The 14,768-nt window shown below is 43.1% G+C and overlaps 1 protein-coding gene across 1 annotated transcript in view; it reads right to left on the reverse strand.

Annotated features, from left to right (window-relative positions):
• The window catches only part of LOC311104147 (protein shisa-8), a gene marked incomplete at both ends in the record, with an annotated part of 87,048 nt that overhangs the window by 40,777 nt on the left and 31,503 nt on the right, over nt 1-14,768 (reverse strand). The window contains one exon of the mRNA XM_084145836.1: nt 11,471-11,586. Within this exon, the coding sequence (XP_084001962.1) occupies nt 11,471-11,586 (116 nt within the window). The remainder of the gene's footprint in view (nt 1-11,470; nt 11,587-14,768) is intronic.

Below are 14,768 nucleotides of genomic sequence, written 5' to 3' on the forward strand. Positions count from 1 at the left end.
CCATTTTTGTGGTAATGCTGCAATTATTTGGTTGTAATTTTGGGTAGAGCAGATATTTCCATATGTTTTTGTTAGCTGCATGTGCGACATAACTCCACCAGTCCTACCGATAATATCATTTAAGAAGATTATACCTTTTTTAAACATTTTGTCAAAAAAAAATGTTTTTTATCAATTAGTATATTTGAGTTTAACCACGATATTTGTTGCATTATTTGTTCTGTCGTTTCTGGAGGATTAAATTGAAATTGCAACCAACTTTCTATGGCTTGTTTTAGAAATAGTGATATTTGGGAGATTATTTCCTTTTCAAATAATTTAAAGTGAGAGGTTGTAATCTGAATAAAGGGAAAAAGGCCATTCTTGAACATTGGGTGAGACAATCTTACTAATTTGCTAGAGAACCAGTTCGGATTTAAGTATAACTTTTGTATGACTGAAGCTTTTAGTGATCGGTCTAACGCTTTAATATTTAATAATTTCTGTCCTCCGAATTCATATTAATTATATAAATAGGCCCGTTTAATTTTGTCTGGCTTGTCGTTCCAAATAAAAATGATTTTTTTTTCTCCATATATTTTAAAAAACTGTTCGCTAGGCGTAGGCAAGACCATAAGCAAATAGGTAAACTGGGATAATACTAAAGAGTTAATCAGGGTGATTTTTTCACAAATTGACAGGTATTTACCTTTCCATGGTAGCAAGATCGTATCTATTTTTGCTAACTTTCTATTAAAATGTATTGGAGTGAGATCATTTATTTCATTTGGGATATATATTCCGAGTATATCCACATCACCATCAGACCATTTTATTGGTAAACTACATTGTAATGTAAAAATTGTATTTTTTAGTGATCCAATACGTAATATAGTACATTTATCATAATTTGGTTGTAATCCAGAGAGGTTAGAAAATGTATCTAGATCCTCTATGAGGCTGTGGAGGGATTCAAGTTGTGGATTTAAAAGAAAACATGAATCATCAGCGTACAATGACACCTTTGTTTTTAAGCCCTGGATTTCTAATCCCTTTATATTATTGTTGGATCTGATTTTAATAGCTAACACCTTGATGGCAATAATAAATAGATATGCCGATAGTGGACAACATTGTTTCACTCCTCTTGACAGTTTAAAACTTTCTGAGAAATAGCCATTATTTACTATTTTACATCTAGGGTTACTATACATGATTTTAACCCAATTTATAAGTGATTGTCCAAAATTGAAATGCTGCAGGCATTTATATATAAACCCCAGTCGTACTTTATCAAATGCCTTTTCGAAGTCTGCTATGAATAGTAGGCCTGGTTTCCCAGATTTTTCATAGTGTTCTATTGTTTCCAGTACTTGCCTTATATTATCTCCAATGTATCGCCCATGTAAAAAACCTGTCTGATTAGAATGAATAATGTCCGACAATACCTTTTTAATTCTATGCACTATACATTTTGCTAGAACTTTTGCATCACAACACTGAAGTGTAAGGGGCCTCCAATTTTTTTAATGGACTGGATCTTTATATTTTCCACTTGTATCCTGTTTCAGTAATAATGAAATCAGACCTCCTTCTTGAGTGTCTGATAATCTACCATTTACATAGGAGTGGTTAAAACATGCTAATAATGGCCCTCTACCTCGACTGGTATGCCATCCAACCCTGGAGTTTTCCCGGACTTAAAGTCTTTAATTGCATCCAGAAGTTCCTCCTCTGTAATTTCACCTTCACATGAGTCTTTCTGCATGGCTGTTAATTTTACATTATCAATAGAAAAAAAATCTCTACAATTTGCTTCAGTTAGAGGAGATGGAGGCGACTGAAACGAAAATATATCCTTAAAGTACTTTGTTTCCTCCTTCAAAATATAATTTGGTGAATCATGGGTGACTCCATCATTTGTAACCAGTTTCAATAAATTCTTTTTGGTAGCATTCCTATGTTGAAGATAAAAAAATAATTTGGTGCATTTTTCCCCATATTCCATCCAGTTTGCTTTATTTCTATAATATATTACACTTGATCTGACTTGAATAAGTTTCTCCATTTCTTTTTGTTTTTCCTCTAATTTATTCTGAGCCTCTACGTTACAGTTTTTATTGCTATCTATCTGTTCTGTTAGACCTTCTATTTCCTTTGTTAGTGTGGACTCTTTTGACCTAAATTGCTTTTGTTTTCGAGATGAGTACTGAATTGCATGGCCTCTAAAGGCATATTTAAAGGTGTCCCATACAATAAGGGGATTTGCTGTACTTATGTTATGTCGGAAGAAATCAGTTATAAATTCCTCTGTCCTAGTTAAAAACAAGTTATTATTATTATTATTATATCATCCAATAGGCTTTGATTACATTTCCAATATCCTCACCCACGTGGAAATTCAGTAAGAGTAATGTACAGTGGGGGAAAAAAGTATTTAGTCAGCCACCAATTGTGCAAGTTCTCCCACTTAAAAAGATGAGAGAGGCCTGTAATTGTCATCATAGGTACACGTCAACTATGACAGACAAATAGAGGGAAAAAAATCCAGAAAATCACATTGTAGGATTTTTAATGAATTTATTTGCAAATTATGGTAGAAAATAAGTATTTGGTCACCTACAAACAAGCAAGATTTCTGGCTCTCACAGACCTGTAACTTCTTCTTTAAGAGGCTCCTCTGTCCTCCACTCGTTACCTGTATTAATGGCACCTGTTTGAACTTGTTATCAGTATAAAAGACACCTGTCCACAACCTCAAACAGTCACACTTCAAACTCCACTATGGCCAAGACCAAAGAGCTGTCAAAGGACACCAGAAACAAAATTGTAGACCTGCACCAGGCTGGGAAGACTGAATCTGTAATAGGTAAGCAGCTTGGTTTGAAGAAATCAACTGTGGGAGCAATTATTAGGAAATGGAAGACATACAAGACCACTGATAATCTCCCTCGATCTGGGGCTCCACGCAAGATCTCACCCCGTGGGGTCAAAATGATCACAAGAACGGTGAGCAAAAATCCCAGAACCACACGGGGGGACCTAGTGAATGACCTGCAGAGAGCTGGGACCAAAGTAACAAAGCCTACCATCAGTGACACACTACGCCGCCAGGGACTCAAATCCTGCAGTGCCAGACGTGTCCCCCTGCTTAAGCCAGTACATGTCCAGGCCCGTCTGAAGTTTGCTAGAGTGCATTTGGATGATCCAGAAGAGGATTGGGAGAATGTCATATGGTCAGATGAAACCAAAATAGAACTTTTTGGTAAAAACTCAACTCGTCGTGTTTGGAGGACAAAGAATGCTGAGTTGCATCCAAAGAACACCATACCTACTGTGAAGCATGGGGGTGGAAACATCATGCTTTGGGGCTGTTTTTCTGCAAAGGGACCAGGACGACTGATCCGTGTAAAGGAAAGAATGAATGGGGCCATGTATCGTGAGATTTTGAGTGAAAACCTCCTTCCATCAGCAAGGGCATTGAAGATGAAACGTGGCTGGGTCTTTCAGCATGACAATGATCCCAAACACACCGCCCGGGCAACGAAGGAGTGGCTTCGTAAGAAGCATTTCAAGGTCCTGGAGTGGCCTAGCCAGTCTCCAGATCTCAACCCCATAGAAAATCTTTGGAGGGAGTTGAAAGTCTGTGTTGCCCAGCGACAGCCCCAAAACATCACTGCTCTAGAGGAGATCTGCATGGAGGAATGGGCCAAAATACCAGCAACAGTGTGTGAAAACCTTGTGAAGACTTACAGAAAACGTTTGACCTGTGTCATTGCCAACAAAGTGTCAAGGGGTGCTGAAGGTGGGTGTGGTGCATGAATCAAGCGCAGGACGCAGAAGCTCAGTCCAAAAGACTTTAGTGCAATATTCACGTAGAAAATAAGCACAATAAGCCCGAAGGCGAAATAACGGCGCACACAGGCGTCAAACAAACGGCGCACTAACATGTGCGAAAAACCTCTCCAAAACACTGGAGGGAAGTACGTAGCTCCAACACAAAACAGAAGAGCAATCACACACAAAGACAAACACACACAACGAGAACTAAATAGGACACTAACGAGGACTAACAAGACACAGGTGTACAACATCAAGACAAAACCAAACGAACATGAAACATAGATCGGTGGCAGCTAGTACTCCGGGGACGACGACCGCCGAAGCCTGCCCGAACCAGGAGGAGGAGCAGCCTCGGCCGAAACCGTGACACAAAGGGTATATAACAAAGTATTGAGAAACTTTTGTTATTGACCAAATACTTATTTTCCACCATAATTTGCAAATAAATTCATTAAAAATCCTACAATGTGATTTTCTGGATTTTTTTCTCCTCATTTTGTCTGTCGTAGTTGACGTGTACCTATGATGAAAATTACAGGCCTCTCTCATCTTTTTAAGTGGGAGAACTTGCACAATTGGTGGCTGACTAAATACTTTTTTCCCCCACTGTATTTGCCAATTATATGATGGTCCGACCGCATTCTGTCCCCTATCAACACTTTTTAAACTTTTGGTGCCAACGAAAATGACATAAGAAAGAAGTCAAGACGACTAGCTTGATTGAGTCTCCGCCATATATATCTCACTAGATCAGGATATTTAAGCCTCCATATATCTACTAGTTCTAATGTATCCATGACATTCCAGCCCATCTGAAATTAGCCCACCCAACTACCTCATCCCTATATTGTTATTTATTTTGCTCATTTGCAACCCAGTATCTCTATTTGCACATCATCTCTTGCACATCTATCATTCCAGTGTTAACACTAATTGTAATTATTTTGCGCTATGGCCTTACCTCCATAATTTGCTACATTTGCACACACTGTATATATATTTTCTGTTGTATTTTTGACTTTATGTTTTGTTTTGTGTAACTCTGTGTTGTTGTTTTTATCGCACTGCTTTGCTTTATCTTGGCCAGGTCGCAGCTGTAAATGAGAACTTGTTCTCAACTGGCTTACCTGGTTAAATAAAGGTGAAATAAAATAAAAAATAAAAATCATGATTTCCTTAAGAGCATGAGGGTGATTGTTTGTAGTGTGATTTCCTTTACGGTCCATTGAGCTATTTAAAACTGTATTATAATCTCCCACCATAATAATATAGTCTTGAATTGCTTGCAGAGTTGATAATTTATTATATATATTGTCAAAGAAGTGTGGATCATCATTATTTGGTCCGTAAAGGTTAATGAGACATATCTGTTTATGGTCCAATAACATATTTAAAATAATCCATCTACCTTGCGTATCTGTTTGGACAATTTGCACATTCGGATCGAAATGACTGTTAATTAATATCATCACCCCTTTTGAGTTTCTTTGCCCATGGGAGAAGTATATTTCGCCCCCCCATTCCCTTTTCCACACAACTTCATCTAGAATTGTTGAATGAGTTTCCTGTAAACAATAGATATTATATTCCTTCTCTTGGAGCCATGTAAATATTGTTATTATTTTGTTGTTATCTGCTAAGCCATCTGCAACACAAACTCCACACAAGTTATTCTTCTTGATAATCAGAGATGGAGTTAACATGAGCATTTTTGTCCAATAAACAAATGACTTGCATGAACATGTGGTTTTGTTTTGGCATTTTAGTTTGTTTGACATTTGGCAATGTGAAACCAAACGGACCAAAAAAAATATATATAATGTAACAAATAATCAAACCCTGATTCGAACTATAGCTCAGAACTATGTTTGAAAACGCCCTGACAAACACACTCTGACAGAACAAACACTAAAAAACACAGAATCACAAACATGACAACATGCAGGTAGGTTGACTCAAGTACACACAAATGCACAAATACATACAGCGCATTCGGAAAGTATTCAAACCCCTTGACTTCTTTCACATTTTGTTACGTTACAGCCTTATTCTAAAATGTATTAAATTGTTTTTTCCCCTCATCAATCTACACACAATACCCCATAATGACAAAGCAAAAACTTTTTTTGCTCATTTATAAAAAATAAAAAACTGAAATATCACATTTACATAAGCATTCAGACCCTTTGCTCAGTACTTTGTTGAAGCACCTTTGGCAGCGATTACTGCCTCGAGTCTTCTTGGGTATGACGCTACAAGCTTGGCACACCTGTATTTGGGGAGTTTCTCCCATTCTTCTCTGCAGATCCTCTCAAGCTCTGTCAGGTTGGATGGGGAGCATCGCTGCACAGCTATTTTCAGGTCTCTCCAGAGATGTTCAATCGGGTTCAAGTCCGGGCTCTGGCTGGGCCACTCAAGGACATTCAGAGACTTGTCCCGAAGCCACTCCTGCGTTTTCTTGGCTGCGTGCTTAGGGTCGTTGTCCTGTTGGAAGGTGAACCTTCGCTCCAGTCTGAGGTCCTGAGCACTCTGGAGCTGCCACAACCATGCTTCACCTTAGGGATGGTGCCAGGTTTCCTCCAGACATGACACTTGGCATTCAGGCCAAAGAGTTCAATCAGACCAGAGATTCTTGTTTCTCATGCTCCGAGTCCTTTAGGTGCCTTTGGGCAAACTCCAAGCGGGCCGTCGTGCTGAGGATTGGCTTCCATCAGGCCCCTGTTTGGTGGAGTGCTGCAGAGATGGTTGTCCTTCTGGAAGGTTCTCCCATCTCCACAGAGGAACTCTGGAGTTCTGTCAGAGTTACCATCACGTTCTTGGTCACCTCTCCCCCAATTGCTCAGTTTAGCCGGGCGGCCAGCTCTAGGAAGAGTCTTGGTGGTTCCAAACTTCTTCCATTTAAGAATGATGGAGGCCACTGTGTTCTTGGGGACCTTCAATGCTGCAGACATTTTTTGGTAACCTTCCCCACATCTGTGCCTCGACACAATCCGGTCTCGGAGCTCTACGGACAATTTCTTCAATTTCGAGTCTCATAGCAAAGGGTCTGAAAACTTATGTAAATAAGGTATTTCAGTTTTTTGTTTTTACTACATTTTCTACAATTTCTAAAAACCTGTTTTCACTTTGTCATAATGGGGTATTGCGTGTAGATTGATTAACATTGTTTTTTTTGGGATCAATTTTAGAATAAGGTTGTAACGTAACAAAATGTGGAAAAAGTCAAGGGGTCTGAATACTTTATGAATGTACTGTACATACAGTGCCCAACATAGCTCAAAGCACCAACACACAGATTGCAGAGGACACATACATGTACTGTATGTGGTGCAGTGTGACTGTTATTCCCATAGCATCCTCTCTGTCTCAGAGTAGCATTACCATAGCGTCAGATGTTGACTGGTAGGCAAGCACAGTACGTATGTAATTGGCACTGGCCCCATGTGGATGTTTATCACAGTGAATATGCATAGAAATTAACACACATACACAAACCTAGTCCCCCCCCCCCCCTTCACTTAACACCCCGTCCGCCCGTCCCATATCCCTCATTTAGTTGTTTTGATTTCAATGTCACACTGATGCTATCACTCTCCCCCTCACAGATTGGCTCTGCAACATGCAAATTACACACGCTCCACAAATGCAGATCCCCCTATCTACAAAGAGAGCAGAAACAGTGCCAATGTAGAACTTGCTCGTAGCCTAGATTATTCAACGCAGGGGTATTTTCCTCTGAATGTGTTTGTTTAGATAACGGTTAGCCACTGTATGAGCAGGATCAACTTCGTCATCACTATCAGCGTCATCAACAACATCAGGGACGTCGTCTTCATTGTGTTCAATAACAATAGTGTAATTGTCGTCATTGCCAAAACATTAAGAAATTATGAATGTTGTGATCGGTCTGTTCAAGCATATAGCAAAGCTTTAAGAATGCATGGTGCAGTTCTAAGGCGTCTAAACCAGCCAGATTCTGAAGCCAGTCTACAGCATTGTAATGAACCATTGGCTCTGTCCATGGTGCTGGAACACAGCTCACAGACAGCAGAAACAGGTGGGATTAGGATAGGCTAGCCCTTGTGCTTTGTACTCTCTCAATCATTCTCTCTTTCAGTCTGCTTTCAGTCCCTCTGTTTCTGTCCTTACCCAATTTCCTCTCGTTCTCTTCATGTTCTCGTCTTTCTCTTCCTTTCTCTCTATTCCCCAAAATCGATCTCAAATGTCTTCAGTCTCTTTATTTGTCATTCTGTCTCTTATCTCTCTCCTTCTGTTGTTTCACAGAGGAACATACACGGCCTGTTCACTGGGAGCTGTTTGACCCTCAGGGCAGCTCTCCACACCAGAGCAGCTCTGTCCAGCTGTCCCACTCACTGCCATGAGAATGCTCTCATACAACACTCACACACACACACACACACACACACTGTATTACTGTGATGAGGTGATTATGAAGGAGTCATACGCAGGAGGATAAATCGCAGCAGAACAGGATTTATTCTGAACCACAGAGTTACACAGTAATGCGTAAAAACACTCCAGTGCGCAAAACAGGCGCACTGGAAAATACAAGGCACACAGGGAACATTCCCGGCGATACAAAATACACGGAGCTCCACCGAGCTTCTCTCTCCTCCACAATAAACAATCACACACAAAGACAAGGGGGCAGAGGGATTACTTATATAGGTACTGATGAGGGGATATGAACCAGGTGTGTGTAATAAACAAGACAAAACAAATGGAATGATGAGGAGCGGCAGTGCCTAGAAGGCCGGTGACGACAAACACCGAAGCCTGCCTGAACAAGGAGAGGAGGCAGCCACAGGAGGAAGTCGTGATAATTACACACTCACACACACATTCACATAGACCTATAGTACATATAATACATACCAAACACACTCTAACATAGACACCCTCACACTCACAGGAACACACAATTCCAAAAGGAACACTAAATTCCATCACACCTCATGTAGATACTTATACACTGTAATTGCCAGCTTATACACACTCATTGCCAAGAATAATACACACATGCACAAACATTCTAATTCTCTACCAAAGTTGGCCTCACATATGGTAGTTACTGTGCTGTTCAGTGAACAGTCTCACACACTCCGCACAGTATATTCAATTGTTATCGCAAAGATACTAGAGCACACTTGCACACACTTACACACACACACACACACACACACTGCCAGGTTTGTCCCCAAACCCCACCCTCTCAGACACTGATCTAGATACAGCCTTAACCAGATCATGTCAGATAAAGCGCTGAGATTACAGTGCAGAGCAGTATGGGGCGGAATAGCAATGATGGAAAACGTGTGCAGTCAGTGTTTTACATTCTCATCCACCTCCGTAGACTAGGGAGCACCTGTAATGCCTCTCTTTAATGTTCATCATGACAAAATGGCACACCCCAGTCAATGTCCTTCTTTCATCTGGTTTTATTTGATGTGTTTTTTTACCCATATCTTTCCGGGAATTCCTCAATGGATATGTCACCCCGTCATTACTGTCTCTCTCTCTCATCTTTGTAAATGTCTGCATTTTTTTTACCCTTATCTGTTATGATCCCCACCGTTCCCTCATTCCTGTGTTATGATCCCCACCGTTCCCTCATTCCTGTGTTCTTTGTCTTTCCATCCCATTTTTTTACCTTGTCACTCCTTTCTTGCCCCCTCCTTCGATATTTGTTCTAGAAATCTATCTCCCTCTATCTCTCTGCCAAGCTCCTCCTTCCCTTTCTCCCACCTCTTCCATCCTCTGCACTCCATCTATCTACTTCTACCTGCCCCCCCTTTCTCACACACAAGCTCTCTGTCCCCCATCCATCTCTTTCTCTCTCTCAAACAAGCCCTTTCTCTCATCTTGCTCCATCTACCCCCCTCTCTCTCCTCCTCCTCCCTCTCTCTCTCTCTGGTCTGTGGTTCTTAATGAAGGTCATGCGGGTGGTGGCAGGTTGTGGTTGTGTGGCCAGCAGACACACCGTGCTGAGGGCTGGGGGGGGGGGCCAGGGGACACACCATGCTGAGGGCTGGGGGCGGCGGAACAGGGGGCACACCATGCTGAGGGCTGGGGGGGGGGGAATAGGGGACACACCATGCTGAGGGGGGGGGGGGGACACACACCATGCCTAGGACTGGGGGGGAGGAACAGGGGGCACACTATGCTGAGGGCTGGGGGGGGGGGGGAACAGGGGACACACCATGCTGAGGGGGGGGGGACGACGACACACCATGCTGAGGGCTGGGGGGGAGGAACACGGGGCACACCATGCTGAGGGCTGGGGGGGGGGGGACAGGGGACACACCATGCTGAGGGCTGGGGGGGGGGAACAGGGGACACCATGCTGAGGGCTGGGGGGGAGGAACACGGGGCACACCATGCTGAGGGCTGGGGGGGGGGAACAGGGGACACACCATGCTGAGGGCTGGGGGGGAGGAACACGGGGCACACCATGCTGAGAGCTGGGGGGGTGGGGGACAGGGGACACACCATGCTGAGGGCTGGAGGGGGGGGGGGACAGGGGACACACCATGCTGAGAGCTGGGGGGGGGGGGGGGGACAGGGGACACACCATGCTGAGAGCTGGGGGGGGGGGGAACAGGGGGCACACAGACAGGTATATCTGGCCTCCCCGTCCTGTTGTATCAGCCCTCCACAGATAATGACCACTTCATTAAAGACTCATTTAATGGCCAACGCCAGTCAGACACTGCACACAGAGAGACAGGAGAAAGGAAGGAAAGAGGAGGAGTGAGTGTTGTTAGGCAAAATAATAAAGAGGAGTAGAGATGGAGGGAAGTTAGAGACTGATAGGTGTAGGTTGGCATGAACGTAAGGGATACATTAATTGTTGCAATAGAGTGAAGATGAAAGCAAAGCAAGTGTTTGTGTGTTTGTGTGGGCATATTTCTCTGTGTGTGTGTGTGTGTGTGTGTGTGTGTACTGGAGGGGAGTGGGGTTCAGAGGGATTTGAGGGGATCTAATTAGCAGACAGATGAACTGTGTGGTGTTATATCAACAGGTCCCGGACCGGAACAAAGATAATTACACCTTAATTAAATATGACCAGCCGGTCCCTGCACTTCCGCTCAGTCATGGAGGGGAGGCAGCAGGGGCTGCTATGGAATTGAGCCTTCCTCCTAGCTCAATAACAGGTGTCTCTGCATGCATGCACACGTGTGAGTGTGTGCGTCAAATAAAATTGTATTTGTCCCATGCTTCTTATACAACAGGTGTAGACCAACAGTGAAATGCTTACTTCCCAACAATGCAGAGCGAAAAATTTAAAAATAATATACAAATAATAACACAGGGAATAAATACACGATGAGTAACGATAACTTGGCTATATACACGGGGTACCAGTACCGAGTCAAGGTGCAGTGTGTGCATCTAAAATATAATCCTCAATTCTGACAGCCAGAGTCTGAAATAGCCTGTTTTACCCTATTCTGATTCCTGAGTACCCTATTCAGAGTTAGTAGTGCCCTCATTAGTATATCGAGCGCTAAAAGGGCACTCATGAGAGTGCTTGCAAAGCGTTGCTGGATCAGCATCCGATATGCTTAATTACACTGAGAGACATCTCCTGTAATAACCCCTGTCGCTCCCAGAGAAACAGGCTTACCATTGTTGCTGCGCAGTGACCTGCCAGAGATCCCATTGGTCCCTATGGGGTGGTGACCCCCGGTCCCGTCCACTCCGCCTACCTCTCCGGGCTGCTTCAACAACTCTGTCAAGGCCCTGCAGAGAGAAAGACAAAGACAGGTGTTAGGTTAAAGGTCACCCGTCAGTAAGACTAGAGAGCATTGTGTCAAATCGATTGAGATCACCATAGAATAAACTCCTTCTAGAACATCACATCAAATGGAAGTGTGCTGCTATCATTTCCTAATCTGTGTGATTTGATCACAATAAAATAAAATAAAATACAATTTTATTTGCCACATGCGCCGAATACAACAGGTGTAGACATTACAGTGAAATGCTTACTTACAGCCCTTAACCAACAATGCATTTATTTTTTAATAAAAAAAGTAAAATAAAACAACAACAAAAAAGTGTTGAGAAAAAAAGAGCAGCAGTAAAATAAAATAACAATAAGGAGGTTATATACAGGGGGGGTACCGGTGCAGAGTCAATGTGCGGGGGCACCGGCTAGTTGAGGTAGTTGAGGTAATATGTACATGTGGATAGACTATGCATAAATAATTAACAGAGTAGCAGCAGCGTTAAAAGATGGGGTGGGGGTGGGGGTGGGGGGGCAGTGCAAATAGTTCGGGTAGCCATGATTAGCTGTTCAGGAGTCTTATGGCTTGGGGGTAGAAGCTGTTGAGAAGTCTTTTAGACCTAGACTTGGCACTCCGGTACCGCTTGCCGTGCGGTAGCAGAGAGAACAGTCTATGACTAGGGTGGCTGGAGTCTTTGACAATTTTGAGGGCCTTCCTCTGACACCGCCTGGTATAGAGGTCCTGGATGGCAGGAAGCTTGGCCCCAGGGATGTACTGGGCCGTACGCACTACCCTCTGTAGTGCCTTGCGGTCGGAGGCCGAGCAGTTGCCATACCAGGCGGTGATGCAACCAGTCAGGATGCTCTCGATGATGCAGCTGTAGAATCTTTTGAGGATCTGAGGACCCATGCCAAATCTTTTCAGTCTCCTGAGGGGGAATAGGCTTTGTCGTGCCCTCTTCACGACTGTCTTGGTGTGTTTGGACCATGATAGTTAGTTGGTGATGTGGACACCAAGGAACTTGAAGCTCTCAACCTGTTCCACTACAGCCCCGTCGATGAGAATGGGGGCGGGCTCAGTCCTCTTTTTTTTTTCCAATCATCTCCTTTGTCTTGGTCACGTTGAGGGAGAGGTTGTTATCCTTGCACCACACGGCCAGGTCTCTGACCTCCTCCCTATAGGCTGTCTCATCATTGTCGGTGATCAGGACTACCACTGTTGTGTCGTCGGCAAACTTAATGATGGTGTTGGAATCTTGCCTGGCCATGCAGTCATAAAAGCCCTCTTATATGTGATGTCCATTGGTGTGTAAAACAAACGCTTTAATCATAGTGTAGTATAGTACTGACCGCTGGAACTTTTCAAAGAAATCGGTTTAATTTAAATGGTACATTTGTATTTGTATTTGTATGTATTATGGATCCCCATTAGTTCCTGCCAAGGCAGCAGCTACTCTTCCTGGGGTCCGGCAAAATTAAGGCAGTTATGCAATTAAAAAAAAAAATTCAATACATTCATAACAGATTTCACAACACACGAAGTGTGTGCCTTCAAGCCCTTACTCCACTACCACATATCTACAACACAAGATCCATGTATATGTGTGTGTATAGTGCGTATGTTATCATGTGTGTTTATGCATGTGTCTGTGCCTATGTTTGTGTTGCTCCATGCCTGCTGACAGCTTAGCTGGCTAGACATCAGCCACGGCTAGTACGTCATTACTGTTGTGATGGGAAAGAGGGTTAATATGTGGGCCGTGCTGACAGACTGAATGACAGCTGGGATAGACAAGGACAAAGTCCCGCTGCCATGCTGAAATATTGTCTTTCTGTTTTTCATGCTTTTCTTTTCACTGGTTGGGTTTCTCTCTAAAATGCCCTCCAGTCACACATTCAGCAGTGCACAAACAAACACTACTCCTTAACTCATTACCACCAGTTAGTTTCTGTCACCACCAGTTAGTTTCTGTCTTGCTGGCTAGTTTCTGTCTTTCTGGCTAGTTTCTGTCTTTCTGGCTAGTTTCTGTCTTTCTCTCATCTCACTCATTCCCACTTGGCTAAAGCATTTCTCTCTCTTTCTCATCCTCTCTCTGTTTTCATTCTCTCGGTCATTGCTGAGGGTGCTGTTATTGTGGAGTGCTGGTTGTTCTTCCTCCTCAACACAGCCGTCAGCTCTCTGAACCCATATTCTAACCCCCCAGGACTGTCACATCTCCTAGCTAATATAAAGATGGAAAAGTATGATGTGATCTGATAACATTGCAACACTTTTCAGAAAAATTCCCAGAGCCCTCTCTTAGGCGCAGACATTACAAGGGCAAGGAAATGTTTAAACCACGATGGCAGCCAAATGCCCTAGCGAATCCCATGCACAGATACCACAGCCACCCGGGATCTGTCTCTTTTATTATAAGAACCTGGGAAAAGGGTTTGGTTGGACAAGCCAGTGTTCCGCAAACACAATTCTCGGGGCTGACAGAACTATTTCCCTGGGTGTTGTTTCAAACACGTTCTCTCTGCCATAATGTTACAAAGGAAATTGTGTTAGACAGCTCTGCCAATCCTACTGCAGTGGTCAAATGTCAACTACTTAGAAAAAAAGACCAGATTTAGAAAATGCCATTTTATCATGTGGCTTTGTACATTTCGAAAAGCCCTTGTAGTTTGTCACTGAAGGTGTTCATTGAGGCATTAGTCTGTTTAGTCTCTCTCTCTCTCTCTCTCTCTCTCTCTCTCTCTCTCTCTCTCTCTCTCTCTCTCTCTCTCTCTCTCACCCTCTCTCTCTCTCTCTCTCTCTCTCTCTCTCTCTCTCTCTCTCTCTCTCTCTCTCTCTCTCTCTCTCTCTCTCTCTCTCTCTCTCTCTCTCTTTCTCTCACCCTCTCGCTCTCTCTCTCTCTCATGTTGTGCCACTTTGTTAAGAGAGGGGGCAACATTGTTTTCCAGATTCCATACATTATGGGGGTTATCTTGAGGTTGCATCAGATAAGGCCACAGAAGAGACTCATTTGCAGTTTAATTACTTAAAAATGGATTGTGCACTGTAATACAAGAAAGGAAATGAATCGATTAATGAATTAAAGATAACCATAAAGTTTTGTGCACCCTCATCAGCAGTAGTGTGTCAGCAGAAAGGAGAAAAGTTAAATTGGGAAAGTTTAAGTTCGACCTGAGGGGCTTTACTGTATGAGGCAAG

Source organism: Coregonus lavaretus (genome assembly GCF_964263955.1).
Source record: "Coregonus lavaretus genome assembly, chromosome: 28".
NCBI classification, from domain to species: domain Eukaryota; kingdom Metazoa; phylum Chordata; class Actinopteri; order Salmoniformes; family Salmonidae; genus Coregonus; species Coregonus lavaretus.